We start from the raw sequence: 15,706 nt of genomic DNA, 5'->3' as shown, positions 1-15,706 counted from the left end.
CCACAAACTTCCTATATTATCATAGTCTTTCCGGTACCAGTCGCCACTTAGATATTAAGAACAAAAAGAAAGTGCAATTGGGAATTTTGTTGTTGTTTTGATCGGCGTAGAATGTTGGTTATTTTTAAGGGACAGTTATAATTTTCAAGCTAAATTTTCTTTCCAATACTAGTTCATATAGCCAACAAATGAAGGGTGATATGTCAGCGGTTTCGGAACCGTTATTTGCGTGTACGAAATGCAATAGTAGACACCCGTTCGAAGAATTGAGTCAAGGCCAACAACTGTGCAAGGTTAGAATAGAAAACGTCAAATGGTCGCCGACGCGATCACTTCCCATCCCAGCAGCTTGCATTGCATTGTTCTCTAGGCGTAGCAGTTTAGCCTATGTTAAGCAACAAGCCGTAGAGAACTGTAATTTACATGCATCATTTAGTGTCTTGTATTTGTTGATATATTTTAATTTGATAATTTGTTGATTAGTTAATTATTAATCTCCATTTATACCTAATTATTTGATAATTGGTTTATTTGGTAATTAATTAATCTCTAGGGCTAGGCCTAGGTTTGTAAATCTAGGCTAGCTAGGCCATAGTTATGATGTACTCCTGCTCTGCCTACTATGTAGGCCTACTACAATACAAAAAAGGTCCTCTAGGCCTATCTAGACTCTAAAAAGGCCAAACACAATATAGGCCTAGGCCTATGTCTTTAAATTGAAAATTAGTAAAAATTATTATTTTATTTTTATAAAAGAATCTCTAACTTGGTATTGTAAATTGTTGGTAGGACATAGGTCTACCTTTAGGTTAACGGTAATCAAGTTTAGATAATGTGAGAAATGTTATTTAAATTAAATATTCTAATGTGTTGTAATTTTACTTCGGAAGCTTTAAACATTTTAATCATATTATAATAAAATGTTCCTGCAATCCTTAACTATTTCTTACATTATTTCTTTGTGAAACAATGAAAGGCATATGAAGCATTTCAAGCTTGATTATGTGGTAATAAAAAGTTTCTCCATATTAATATTGTAATTACTTATAAACTGCTATCGTCTTTTACAGGAATGTCGTGGTAACTACCCTGTTGTCAAGTGTACATATTGCAGAGCTGAATTTCAACAGGAAAAGTATGCATTCCAGCTTCTGTGAAAATAGGTTTAATAATATACAAATGACATATTTCTGTCCAAATATTTTAATTCCCTAATGGTATTGTGCCAATTTAGTAAGGTCCCCTCTCAAAAATGTTCCCGCTTTCTTGACCAAGCTTTTAAAAAGGATAAAAAACAATCTGAATACTGGGTAATTGTGGTGAAGGAAAAAAAATGCAGGTAGTACCATATATACTCGTTTTGCTTATCTTAATGAAATTAAGATTAGCTTTGAAATATTAAGAAAATACTAAAATTCTGTAAATAGTATTGTTCATTTTAAAAGTTTGTCTTATTTTGTTCTTTTAGCAAAAGCAATACAAACACAATTTGTCGGAAATGCTCTGCAAATGTGAAGACATATGGGACAGTAAGTGTATAGTAGATTAATAATGGCACATGGTAGTACTGTAGTAACATTGCTATAGATGATAGACATATCGTCCCCATCACGATTTGAACTGTAGACCTTCCGATTAACTTTGGATACTCTATCTACTGAGCTATAATCCAAAGTGGTATACACTCTCGGCCTGATCAGCATTAATGTCAGTGTGGATTAAAATTTATAGTTCATACAAGCTTTTAACATAGGAATCTTTTAATGGGGGGGGGGGGCATACTTTTGTTTGTTTTTTAAAAAGATATATTCTGACTGTATTCTGTATTTATATTAAATTTCATTTTACCACATAAAATTATATATGTGTATATATATATATATATATATATATATATTTATATATCAGTCCTTTACAATTATGCTTGAACCAACATTAATTCCATTATTTTTGCTTGATAACAGCCAAAGCCTTGTGAGTACTGCAATGTAATAGCGGCATTCATCGGCTCCAAGTGTCAGCGGTGTTCCAACTCTGAGAAGAAATATGGCACACCACATGTGTGTGAACAATGCAAACAAAAGTGTGCGTTTGATCGAAGGGATGAACGCAAGAAGGTAGAGTGTCCTGTAATTTACACCATAAAATAACATAAACATAATTCACTATTTCGTCTACGCTATAGGTCTTTTACTTGCAAGATTACAAAAATTGTTTAGTTTTCTTTGTTTTCATTGCACTTCTTGTCAGTATAGTATAAAAGTTTCCATTTTATATTTACAGTAATTTTAAGATTCATTCAGCAAGTGGCAGGCTTCCTGATATTAAATGGGAATTTTAATAAATATATTTATTAAAAGTTAAAATGCTAATAAACAAGCATTTAAGAAATTATGTTAAATGGGAATTTTAATCAATGTATTTATTAAAAGTTAAATCATTTGTTCTTGAGAATATGTATATTGTGTATGTATTGTATATGTATTTTTGTATATGTATATGTATATTTCTCAGCTATGTCTAGAATTAGTATTATCATGGGTTTATTTCAATTTAGGTTGATGGAAAAATTTTATGCTGGCTTTGTACTTTATCGTACAAAAGAGTTCTTCAAAAAGCCAAGAAAAGGAAGTTTGATCTGATGTCCAGTCACTCATCCAGGAGCTCCTCCCATGACAGCAAAGAGCTTAATGAAGCAAAAGAACCAAGGTCAAAGGTCTCAGATAAAGACAGAGAAAGGTAGACTCAAAGCAACATCTTGTTCACACACTAATAGCATGTTACACTTTTTAACACAGTTTATTTTAAAATAAGAATAATATTAGTTTTGTTACTGTATAAACCGCACACCAATGAATCTATAGTTTCTAGGGGTGGATCGATCCTAAAGGGGTGGGTCAATCCTAAAAGGGGTGGGTCGATCCTAAAGTCTTTATTAGTTTATTTGACACACTGTTCACACTAAACTGTAATGGAGAAAAAAAAAACTTGTATTGCTGTACAATTATGTTCAGTTAACTTTGAGTGGAAATTTAAAAAAAATAATTTGAATAGTTATAATTACATAAAATAGTTATAATCAATATGGCTGTAATGTACAAAGCATTAGTCTAAGCTTTGTACATTACAGCCATATTGATTATAACTACTCAAATTTGCTCATTGTAAATATTAGTTTAGCTACACTCATTTCATAGACAATAACATAACAAATCATTAGTAGATAGTTGAATGTTGACCGTGTCCAACGTCTCTTTGTGTAGGGCATCCTCATCTCATGAGAGTAAGAAAAACAAGAATGAGCATTCCAGCAGTAGCTCAACACCCCCTGTGTAAGTGAACCTTGGTAATTCTAGTAATAGCTCAACACCCACTATGTAATCAAATCAATCAAATCAAATAAATCTTTATTGCAATCATAAAACAATAGTAGTGATTGGAATATACAAAATATAAAACAGTACTAGAAAAAGAGGCAATATTAATAAATATGTAAGTCAACATATAGATACAGATACACTTTATTGTCATTCACATTGTGATTGAGATGCAGTTTCCATGACAGCTACAGTTCAGTTGTAATAAAGATAATAGAAACCAAAAAAAAATTAACCTGATGGCTATTTATGACATTTCAAACTTCATATGTACAATCATTATACCAATTTAATGCAGATGTTAATAAAAAAAAAAGCCTGGGCAAAATTATTTCTACATTTTAAATAATAATTAGATCATGTTAATATTAAAGAGAACATTAATAATATTTATTGTTAAATGTTGTCCCTGGAACGTTTGATACATTATTTGTAAGTTTGGTTTTATTTTAGCACCTTTATGTATAGTATAGTATATTTTTTCATTATGTTTTTTACAGGTCAGCACTTCACAAAATTGTCTTTAATGCTTCGTCTGAGACTATGAAAAACGAACCTGGAAATTCTGACCACGTAGTTGCTATGACGCAGCTAAGAGAACAGGTGGCAGCCCTTAAAAAGCAAGTACTAGAGAAAGATCGATACGCTATTGAAAAAGATAAACAGGTGAGATATAAACATAAGAATACTAGAGGGCACTCACAATGGAAAAAAGTGATGCATGCGTGTCTGCACACAACAAAATGACTGCAGTGGTCAGGCAAGAGCCAAGATGGCCACTATGGTTGCATCAGCACAATGCGACAATATTGTGTGTTTACTTGAATTGAAACTTCAATTCAGAGATCCTCAGTTAAATGAAGATAACACAGCTCCCACCATAAAGAAAATAATGTACTTCCCTTTAGTTCTTGTAATGATCAGAATGAAGATAAATAAAGTCCAAGGTAAAATAATACTAAATAGAATATACTGGTAAGATGCAAGCTGGTAACAAAATAATGGTGAGTTTACAAAGCATGCAAAGCAGTCTGCTCACTTGAACAACTGAATAAAACAAAGAACAACTGCTGCACTCCTTTGCAGACCACCAACTAAATGCAAATAAGTATGTAAAGTAATAAATGAATAAAAAATTAGATTGGGAACTTCATGGAATTAAATGAAGGAAATAAACCATGGCACAAAAACTGTGTGTGTATTCACGATGTCTATCTTGTTTAAAACACAGTATAATGCTCTAATGTGTTATTATTGTTAGAATGGTTACTCTCTATACTTTATTATTGTTGACAATATTTGGTATTACTATTATTGTTGGAATGGTTACTGTCTATATTTTATTCATTATTGACAATATTTAGTATTATTGTTAGAATAGTTACTGTCTGTATTTTATTATTATTGACAATATTTGGTATTATTGTTAGAATCATTACTATTTATATTTTATTATTGACAATATTTGGTATTATTGTTGGAATGGTTACTCTTTACATTTTATTTTTATTGACAATATTTGGTATTATTGTTAGAATGGTTACTATTTATACTTTATTATTATTGAAAATATTCGTTTAGATTGCTGAGTTAAAGGCATCATCTATGAATGCGGAAAAGGATTTGCGAATGAGGATAACCCAACTTCAGAAACACCATTCTGGAACCATTGAAGAATTACAAGTAAGTAAACAAAATGACTGACAGATCAAAGCTATATGAATGGTTACTATTTATATATTTTATTATATATGGTAGCTATATGAAAATGATCATCGATATGGTAGCCATATGAAATGGTCAGCTATATGGTAGTCATTTGAAATGGTCAGCCATGTGGGAGCAATATAGAATGGTTAGCCATATGGGAGCCATATGAAATGGTCAGCTATATGGTAGTCATTTAAAATGGTCAGCCATGTTGGAGGAATATAAAATGGTTAGCCATATGAGAGCCATATGAAATGGTCAGCTATATGGTAGTCATTTGAAATGGTCAGCCACGTGGGAGCAATATAAAATGGTTAGCCATATGGGAGCCATATGAAATAGTATACTGGTCAGCCATATGAATGCACTTTTATGTTTTATTGTATTCCATACAACAAATTAAATTTTTAAAGAATCTATATTCATCATGAAAAAGCCTGACACTGATCAGAGATGATTTTAATTATTATTCAGGTATATATTATTATTATTATTATTATTATTTTTCCTGCAGCTAAGAAACAGAACATTGAATAAGCAACTTCAAAATTTCCAAGCCAAGAACAAGCAATCAGTAAGCTAACCTGCCTCCCTGCCAGTGGAATTATAAAGCTATCAACTAAAGAGATTCGAAAACATTGCAGCAAATAACCAACTTATCTTTTAAATGATGTTGTAGGCTTATTAGTTAATAATAATTGCATATATATCCCTCCTATTGCATATTCTCATCAGATGAGGAGTAGGTGCAGCAGTGGCGCCAGAAATTTGCAAACAAGGGGTCCGCCATGTGCCGACAGAGAGGTCCGACATGTGCCGACAAGGGGTCCGACATGTGCCGACAGAGAGGTCCGAACCAAGGGGCTGACTAGAGCTCTGGTAGTGTTCACGGCAAGTTTTATGGCTTATTATGGTCCAAAATGTGCTTTTAGACCACAATATTAGGGATTGGCAATCAAAATAACGTTATTTGGAGAGGTAAATTTTCTTTTTTAAAATTTTCCATCCGACAACCTAGTCAGGGGGGTCTGACAGGGTTAAAATCCCCTTCCCCCGCTGGCGCCACCGCAGGGTGGGTGTGGGAGGATAGGACGGTCTCATCGGAGAATGAGATGGTCTCAGAATGGAAAAGCCTCACATCTCCAGTTTTGAATTGGTTTTAAATGGATTTAGTTGGATGTTGCTATGCTACCTCAGATTTCCTGATTTGTTTTTATGTTTATGCATGTTAACAGTGATGACCAAATAATTAATTTAAATACAGGACATCTTGGCAGATATTTGTTTACCCACAAACATTTACCAGTTTATATAAATTGTTATGATCATGATATCATCATCATCTTCATCATCATAATCATTATTATCATTGATCTTATTAGTTCTGTATTATAAAAGTTCAATCTAATGTGTAAATTTTGATTATTATTTTGATTATTATTATTATTATCATCATCAATAATATTCAATTATTAGCTTGGATTATCTGTAGGTTATTATTATTATTATTATTATTATTATTATTATTATTATGACATCATGCAAGGAACAACCAGTTTATCAGTGTGCATTTGTTGGAAAGTTATGATGCTTAACATTCTTGTACTGTGAAAGTAAATTTACAGCACTCATTTCCAAAGAGACCGCTGCTTACAAAACTGAAAATTTTAACTAAATTATGAACGATTCGCCTAAAGGTGTTAATACCAGTAGGCTTTAAATGATTTTTAAATTCAATGGCTGTATTTGGAAAATATATTTTAATGGTTTTTGTAATAATATAATGAAAGATTTTTCTGAAAATTTCAAAATTGTACATTTTTTATTCTGAGACATTAAACAAAATTTTAAAATTTGACAAAAATATTTAAAGTGACCAAAGTGGTTGATGGAACAGACAGTGAATGACCAGTAAATTGATATAAGTGCTTTTAAAATTGGTATTTACAAAAGATTAGTGGAATAAAAGTGATCTTGAACCTTACTTAAAAAAAGGTGTATTTAAAGACATTATCTGATGGCTTGTTTATGTTTGGTCAGATATGACTATATTTGTAGGAGCAAGAATCTTGTACAACTGAACAGTGCTTTTTATTTTCTAAGTTTTGTATATATTTTGTTTAATATATTCCCTGTAGATGTTGGCATAAATATAATTTGAAATTGGTCAAGTTTATGTTGATAGGTTTTGGGTGTTGTGCAGATTGTTTATTAAAGTTTTTTCAATATTTTTTATTTGTAAATTGTATATACTGTATAAGTATTATTTGTTGTATTAATATTATGCATTGTAGATGTGTTAGTATACTGTACTTACAAATTGACCATTTCATTAAAAAAAATGTGTAAGGATATCATAGTAAAAATCCCAGTTAAACTAAAAAAAAAAATAGATTTTATGTTATTTATTAGCCAATAATATACACTTTCATAAAATTGTCTCCAAATTTGATATCGATTGAAGCGGACTAGTAAATGTATATTTGATAACAACATATTTTGAACATACAGGAAAATTATATTAAGTTTGGTTAACACTAGTGTGCATCAAAAATACAGAAAATGACTTCAAATGAGCCATGTGACTATTTCATCAATACCTCATTCTCCCGCTTGTGAAAAAGTAAAGCTGCATTTTGAACTGCGCACATGCCAGCTCTAGCAGTTTGAAAACACTAGCAGAGTGGTAACACCTGGTTTCCATAGGATCGCTACACAGTCACTACAGCTTTATCACTGCAATCCTTGCACTGTGTAGCTGTCCCCGATGCAATCGGCAACACTTTCTGATTTAACTGACCAATCAGGAGTCGGCAATAGTGTGTAGCGATTTTTATGGAAACCAGACTTTACTGTATTCTGCTAATTTAAAATGTTTCATATTGAAAATCAACTGTGGTTACAGTGGTGTAACATTGCCAAAGTTTACACTGGTGTAACGTCTACGTAACATGTCTAATTTGCTCTAGTGGGAACCAAACTTGCATATGATTTTGATTCATACTGTTGTACTTGTAGTGACAGTCTTAGTGACAGTTAGTAAAACTTGCCAACATAGTTTGAATGTATTAAATATATTCATAAAAACAGACCTTATGGAAATAAACTCCTGTTTGAATAAACATCAAGATCTATGGTGGAATAGGCAAATTTATGTTCAGGAGAAGTTGTTTATAAAAGGTGGAAAAGAGTGTCAGAAAATATGTGATTTAAGCAAAAAATAAATCGTTTTAAAAAATGTCAAAGAATAATAATAATAATAAGGAAAAGTTGAGTATAGAAACTTATTGATAAGCAGGAGTTGGTATTGGTATTTCCATATTTAATGATGGAAAAAGTAAACAATTGGAAGAAGTTCATGCTTGGTAGCATTACATGGTGGATCCAGTTATGGCAAGTGGAGTGGGCAATCCATAGAAGTGAATTCATGGGGTGGATTCAGTTTATTTGGAGGATTTAATGATAGGTGGATGCAATTATGGAATAAGTTGATGATGGGGAGAAATCAACAAAGGTACCTACACACTTGATGGAGTGACAGTAATAATACTAGGCAGTTGATAATCAACAAAGGTACCTACACACTCGACGGAGTGACAGTAATAATACTAGGCAGTTGATAATCAACAAAGGTACCTACACACTTGATGGAGTGACAGTAATAATACTAGGCAGTTGATAATCATGTGGGAGGAACCAATTTTATCTTTTAAAAGTTTTATTAACATCATTGCTAACATATAATTACTGATTAGAATCTTATTCTTAGTGATTTTTATTTTCCAGCTATAGTCGAAATTTAAATCTTGTACTGTATATAACCAAAACTGACAGCCATTTTATCTCGCCTGGCCCCCAATTAATAATGTATAGTACAAGGCCAGTGTAAAGACTCCATAGAAGCTTCAATGATTAATTGTATACATATTTGTAAGATGTTTGGAACGCATGTACTGAATAAACTAACAAACTGTTGTATAATATTGTACAATTGTTCTTCCTTATTGTTTCTTAACTGCAACCAAATTCGAACATGGCTCATGCCTTCAGTTTCAATGATTACAAATACACTGTTGATCAAAAAACAGTTTCAATAATCTTTGCATAGATACTTGAATTGGCTTGTAAACATTGATATACCGACCGTCTGTGTGATGAGCTATAATTGAAACTTGAAAACTAAAATTGTTTTTGTTACAAGATACATGATACAAGATACAAGTCAACTTTATTGTCAAAATAATACATTCTGAGATATTTGTTGTACATGACAGAATCGTTCATAAACATATAGAGTGTTAAATAAAGATTCCTTAGAAAATAAAAATTTGAGTCCTGTGCAGTTATCTTCTGAAATTTTGATTAAATAGATTACAAACGATGTACAATGCTGAATTTTTAAAACGGTTTGTGGATATTTTGTTTTGTTTATGTCTAACCCTTCCCGATCAATTTATGATAATGTCTGAAAATAATGGATGGGATGAATCTTGCATAATTGAATTAGACAAGTAATAACTTCATTTCTTTCGAGATTACATGAAAGATGTGTACACTCTTCCAGCCTTATTTACAATTCTCAATAATTGACATTTACTGTCTGCGGTGATATGAGAGAACCAAATAATAATACAATAAGAAAGAATTGACTGGACAACCGAGGAATAAAACATATGAATAATAATATTTATTTTTATTTCGAAAATTGAATTGTTTTTATTTAATTTTCATGTTTCATGTCAGTACTGTGGGTGGCGCCAGGATTTGCCCGACGGGGGAGGGATGGGGGGCCGAGGTCCACGACGCTCAAAACCTCTCGAAAGTGGTCCAAGGTGCGAAGCCCCTAAAAAAAATATGACTAGGGGTTTCTTGAGGCTTATTTAATCGAATTTAGAGTCTAATAATATGTAGAAAATACATATAATTTTTTTTTCTCCCCGACGAATGTGGTTTTTCTCCCTGACGAATGTGGTTTTTCTCCGTGACGGGGAGAGGGAAATCTCCCTGACGGTCCTGCCCAACCCCAGGGGTCCCCACTTGCGCCACACATGATACATATGACTGTAAATTAGTGAAATAGTGGAGTTGAATAGCTTAGTGGCTAAGACAGGGTCGGATCCAGAAATGTCCAAAAGGTGGGGCCGAAAGTTAGGCCGATTGAGACAATACTGTCTTAGAGGGTCCGGGGCATGCCCCCGCGAAATTTTTGTGTTCTAGACGCCCGAACATAACATTTAAGGAAATCTGGGCTATCATTTTCTTCTTTTTATCTCTTTTTTTCCTTTTTTTTTTCTTGTTTTACCTCCTAAAAAAAGGAGCGCCCCCCCTCCCCCACTAAATCCGCCCCTGTTAAATGCTTCGCTTCAAATTGCTGTCACGGTAACGGTAACAGGATTTTTTTCCTCACGACCAAAACAACTCCACTCTCTAATAAGCCTCATGAAAGTTTATGCTGAGCACCTTGTGTTTATGGTTGTCTTCAGACGGGATATGCATCTTCGAATAATGATTACGTTCGCTGCTTGGCATATCCTTGGCCTTCGGCCTAAACCAATCAATATAAAAAATTTAATAAATGATTTTAATGGAAGTTAATAACTTACTTAATTTTAAAGGTTTTTTTTTTTATAGATCTATTTCAACGCAAATTGTATATTATACTATAATTATTTTTATTTCGAAAATTGAATTGTTTTTATTTAATTTTCATGTTCATATTTTAATTGATTTACTTAAATGAGCAATTTATTGAATTTCCGACAAGTACGGAAGCAGAAACATTATAATTATCCCTATTATAACATATTTCACTCATCAGCTACTCGGACTGGTGCCTAACCAACTCAGAGTTTGTCCTTCATCGCCACACAGTCACGTCAGTCTTGATAGTTGTGGGCGCGCGAGAGGGACACGAATAATACGCACGGAGAGGCCGTGTGCGTCAGCTTGAAGATTATCCTCTTTGAATACCAGTATTTTTTTTTTATCAGATTTGCGTCTACATTGTGCTTCCTTCTGAATTAGTACTCCATGTTCTTTTCTGCATTTGCATAGAGGTAACGAGAGTACGCGTCGACAAGGTTGTGGAAGAACGAAACCGTGCGTTCGGTGTTTCTTCTTCAGGCTTAACGTAACGAATCGCATAAATCTTGATAAGAAACATACAAATTAGGACGATCCACGAATTCAAAATAAGACCACATGTTAGGTAGATACACTTAGTGAAAAGTTCTTTCTCGTCAGTGACAAAATAAGGAGCGGCAAATGTGAGTATTATAACGATAGTAGTGAACGAACAAAAACTTAAGAATCTGGACTCAAAATAATTATCTGGAAGATCGCGTGCTTTGAAGACAGATGCACAACATATGGTTATGAATATAAAATTATATGTGAGACAAGTAATAACTTCATTTCTTTCGAGATTACATGAATATTCCATTCTTGCAGTGTCACCCTCCACCTTGCGGATACTTAATACGGCTGGCGGCCGCAGAAACAACCAAATTAGAGAGAGTGCAATCTAGAAATAAAATTAATTAAATCAGAAAGGAAGAGACAAATACATTGGGCCGATATTCTAAGACTTCTATAGTGCTGTACTAATAGTACTAATAATAAATTATACTTTTTATAAGTTTCAATGTTTTAAATAAAAATACCTATTAAAATGTGACTATAGACAAAATTCATTGCGTCGATATCTTTTATCTATTGGAAAATTATTGTTTAGATTAAGCCTACACCAAAAGTATTATATATCATTCAGAAATAGATTGTCTATTATTCATACCTACTACTAATTTATCTTTTACAAAGGAGAAACGTCATAAATCTTTACCTGAATTGATACGGTTATAAATAATAAGCCAAGTTGTTTTGATCGTTGGATTAACTTCGGATTTTGGGTTGAATCAGAAGCAAATGCGACTTTGAAAATCTTTTGAAGTCTGATACTCTTCAGTGCCATTGAGGAATACATCATACACACACCCACACCAGGAAGAAGTCGTGCTGCATAGCATACTGCTTCATTAGGCTCAACAGCTAAGGTTATAGTGGACGTTAAGACTACAGACACACCAATTAGAATGACGTAATTGAGAAGAGGCTCAGAGTTTTGAAGAATCTGTTCATTTCGATAGTAAATGAAAAACACAAATATAACGAAGATGGCAGCTAGGCCAATCGATGCTGTAACAATAATTAAGGAGCCAAGATGGCTCCCCCAACTGACATATACATTATCCAGTTCCAAACAATTCATGTGCGTGGAGTCTGGCCATGTATCTATACATTCAATACATTCATAACCAGTTTGATCAACAATTGTTGAGCCAGTACATTCTTCACATTTCCAACAGCATTGCACTCGTTCGTATATGAGCACCTCTTTAAATCCAGGTTTGCACGGCTCACTGCACTGAGACCGTGGTACTGAGCCGTTTATTGACGATTTCACTGACCAAGCGATGTTCTCCTCGTCAAGATTAGAGAAGCCGCCAGTGGTCCAGATACCTATGGGATATGCACGTAGATTACCCATTACGTCACGTTGAAAGTAACTCATCCTATAACGTCCGTAGATGTCGCCATCGGAGTCGAACTCCAGACGACCGTTAACAAGACTGTCAAAAGATGTATTTCGCAGCTCTTCCAGTAACGAATCTCCTGAAACTTCTTGCAATAATCGCACACAGTCACCAGTCGGTGGTGGCCTATCCTTATGGCACAATGAGCCCTGTATGTTGTGTAGTGCATACGCAAAGGCATAGACACTGTCCATCACAAGAGTATCATGGGAATTGTAGTCATCCTCAGGCCATTCCTCATCGCAGTTCAGCTCGCAGTTTACACGCCTATCGTAATACTCAGCAAACCAAGGGTTAAGCGTCGTCGATGGAGTGGTTCTGAGGAACTTAATATCAAATTCTGGTAACCTTTTGGAATATGGTACCATTGTGAAGGTTCCTGAAGGAAAATATATAATTGTTAAAATAGACTTGAATTAGGCCAAATGTTGATAGGTGCATAATGCGATACACCGTACCGTCTAAAGATATACCGGTACTAGACATGACATTCGACTATCTGAATCGATGACATAGTTCTACTACTCTAAACAGGTCAAATTATTTTAATTTTTATTAAAATCAATATTTAAGGTAATCTGATTCACCTTCTGCTGCAGCTTCGTGTTGCGCGATTCCATTAATTCCAGCGTTACCAACAGCGTCACTTGCCACCCACACAAAGACACCCGTTGCGTTCAGTCTCTCCACTGCATCATATATTGCATTGGCAATTTCCACGTTCAAGAACAAGACGACTGTCACTGCACCTCTGCCCAAGAGCATCTTAACAATGTGATTGAAGTCACTGCTTGCTGATATTGCTTCCTCGACTGCTAAACATATCCGATCAGCTGATTGCTGTTGGAATTCTCTGTAGCCGTTACGACCATAGCTGTCATCAGAGTAAAGTATAGATACGTATGTCCAGTTGAAGTGGAGAACCAAATCAATCATGGCACTAACCTACAAATTAATAAGCACAAAGTATCAATAGTGTGGCACTTAGAATAGTAATAGAATTACCTTTAATCTTAATAGATACTAATTATAGCATATGTCATGATAACTCTTGTTAAATTCCCATATTTAGTACTCCAAGAAACTTTAGTATTATTTAGTCTTCGGCCTTCACTTCAGGTGTTTTGTAAAAATAAGAAATATTTTCGGAATGTTGTTTGTGGGGAAGTGAAGAAGCTAATGCGGGTTCAGATCCTGGAAATGCCACTGTAATTTGTTCTTTCTATCCCTCTTTTCTATATTTTGTAAGATCTCTCGACCACTTTAATTAATTTATTAATTAAACTTACCTGGAAACGATCCGGTGGCACCGTCCTAAGAAAATACTTGTACTTGATTTTGTTGCTGAGTTCATCACTCGTAGACAGGTAACTAATCTGGGGAACCTGATATAAACCAAATGTTGTAGCTGCCTGGATGCTGCTGCCACTTCTCTGGGCACCAACCACCCCGGTGATGTTGCGTATGCTCTTACAGCTTGGTGACGGCGTTTGCTCAATTTTGCAACCATGGCTACATGTTGTGCGCTCATTTGCATGCTCTTGGTCTAGCACAAAATTAACGCTTTCTCCGAGTGCCACCGCATCGTAATAACATGTATCCCGGATGTCGAAGCCTAAGTTTATCCCAGGCAAAATGGCAGAGTCATTGTTGATCTTGTCTATTGCATATACAAATGCTTCGACACGTTTAATGAACGGTGATGCTAAAATACCTTCACATTTACTACTCGTCTCGTTGTAGTCGTGAACTGGCATCAGCCCACCGAGAATCAAGTCACCGTCTACAAAATATTTGTCTGAACTAGATTTTGTAAAATGTACCAAATGTAGCATTAGCACGATGATGATACTCATCGTAGGTGTCATTTTTATGAGCATGATGACACGTTGTGATGGGCAATGTAATAATATCACGGGTTGTTCATATTAGAAAACTCTTGAGACAGCATTATAAGCATAGCTTTCAAATATTGACATTAGTGTTGATAATCCATTATTAGAACACAGTACTGATAATCACTAATTAAACACTCGACAAAAGCTGTAAGATTACGAAAGACGAATAGTGTAGGCTGGTGTAGCCCACTTGCGATGTTGCGGTGTTAAGAAATGCTCATTGACCTTCTTAGCTCTTTAGTTGTTGTCAGGAAGCCCGAGTTATATCTTCAGTGGTCGTATCCTTAAAATGTGTTTTTCTCACGCACATGTCATCGGCGCTGTAACTGTAAATATAAAAGCTAAAGATAATCATAAAGCTGCACAGTATTATACTTTCTTATCTGAGATTAATTAGTGGACCTTTCGATTATTGTTATTATTACCACAAAATCATTGTGGTGAATACATAGCATTCAACACAAACTATTTCCATCATAAAGCAAAGGTAACGTAGACCTATAGTGTACATTTTGAAATATGCCTCATCCCGGAATATAAACAGTAGGACAATTAGTTGGAAAGTTGGTTGTTCCATGTCATTTATTTTGTCAGTAATCTATTTATTATGTTTAGACCCTAGACTGTACCACCAGAATATTACATCCTAAGATTGGAACCTTGAATACATAGTTTCGCTTATTATATTTTGTAACCTCGTATTACTAAATTATTTATCACATATAGTTATTTTTTTTCGTATAGTTCATTCATTTTGTATGGGCTAATGTTTAGCTCTCTACTTCCATTATCTACTCTCATAGATATCTACGGTGCCATGTATAAACTATATGTTATTTTAGATATACTGTACACCCTTTATTATTATGCTAATGTCACAAGATGATCTGTCAGAGCTATTTGATTATGTTTTCACTTACACGCTGAAGAAGGTTCTAGGAATAACCGAAATATCTAACCCAATATCTGGATGCGTCTGCAGATATTGGAATTCCTTCCTGTGGATGCTTAGTTCATTTTGTCATTCTGATCGGATTTTCTCTACTGTTCCGTTTTGATTTTAAATAGTTTTGCATTATGTGGCCGTTTGCTGTTTTATGGGTTTTTCCCATTTGCCTTTTAAAATTTA

General features: G+C 34.1%; 2 protein-coding genes across 4 annotated transcripts in view; one reads left to right on the top strand and one right to left on the bottom strand.

The window, feature by feature from the left end:
* The first annotated feature begins 29 nt into the window (after window positions 1–29).
* LOC117113918 (protein FAM76A-like) lies at window positions 30–9,070 on the top strand. Of its 3 annotated transcripts, XR_004446271.1 has the most exons (10): window positions 31–293; window positions 1,071–1,135; window positions 1,469–1,529; window positions 1,965–2,117; window positions 2,558–2,739; window positions 3,264–3,332; window positions 3,878–4,043; window positions 4,959–5,060; window positions 5,602–8,601; window positions 8,720–9,070. XR_004446271.1 is itself a non-coding variant. In XM_033257425.1 (9 exons), exons 1-9 carry the CDS (start codon window positions 189–191, stop codon window positions 5,668–5,670), a joined length of 972 nt encoding a protein of 323 aa, XP_033113316.1. In that variant the 5' UTR covers window positions 31–188; the 3' UTR covers window positions 5,671–9,070. The 3 variants fall into 3 exon arrangements, 2 of the variants coding, with proteins under 2 accessions (XP_033113317.1, XP_033113316.1); XM_033257425.1 differs by having other exon boundaries at window positions 5,602–9,070; XM_033257426.1 differs by lacking the exon at window positions 3,264–3,332 and having other exon boundaries at window positions 30–293; window positions 5,602–9,070.
* A 576-nt stretch (window positions 9,071–9,646) lies between these two features.
* Window positions 9,647–15,706, bottom strand: part of LOC117113932 (metabotropic glutamate receptor 7-like) — a 7,154-nt gene continuing 1,094 nt past the window's right edge. The window contains exons 2-5 of the mRNA XM_033257442.1: window positions 13,969–14,903; window positions 13,267–13,624; window positions 11,929–13,058; window positions 9,647–11,610 (exon numbers count right to left, since the gene is read on the bottom strand). Coding sequence (XP_033113333.1) covers window positions 11,086–11,610; window positions 11,929–13,058; window positions 13,267–13,624; window positions 13,969–14,559 — 2,604 coding nt within the window. The 5' untranslated portion in view covers window positions 14,560–14,903 and the 3' untranslated portion in view covers window positions 9,647–11,085. The remainder of the gene's footprint in view (window positions 11,611–11,928; window positions 13,059–13,266; window positions 13,625–13,968; window positions 14,904–15,706) is intronic.

Source organism: Anneissia japonica, unplaced genomic scaffold (genome assembly GCF_011630105.1).
Source record: "Anneissia japonica isolate Jap-2015-1 unplaced genomic scaffold, ASM1163010v1 scaffold1417_len1240632_cov203, whole genome shotgun sequence".
Lineage (NCBI taxonomy): Eukaryota > Metazoa > Echinodermata > Crinoidea > Comatulida > Comatulidae > Anneissia > Anneissia japonica.
The sequence above is the reverse complement of the archived record's forward strand: the minus strand, read 5'-3'. Positions and strand labels throughout refer to the sequence as shown.

What these genes read in the sequence shown, in the direction of transcription:
- LOC117113918 (XM_033257425.1), top strand. Translation starts at nt 189, where the DNA reads ATGAAGGGTGATATGTCAGCGGTTTCGGAACCGTTATTTGCGTGTACG. An exon ending in GCTGAATTTCAACAGGAAAA is followed by an intron (nt 1,136 to 1,468) that starts GTATGCATTCCA and finishes TTGTTCTTTTAG; the next exon opens with CAAAAGCAATACAAACACAA. An exon ending in GAACCATTGAAGAATTACAA is followed by an intron (nt 5,061 to 5,601) that starts GTAAGTAAACAA and finishes TTTTTCCTGCAG; the next exon opens with CTAAGAAACAGAACATTGAA.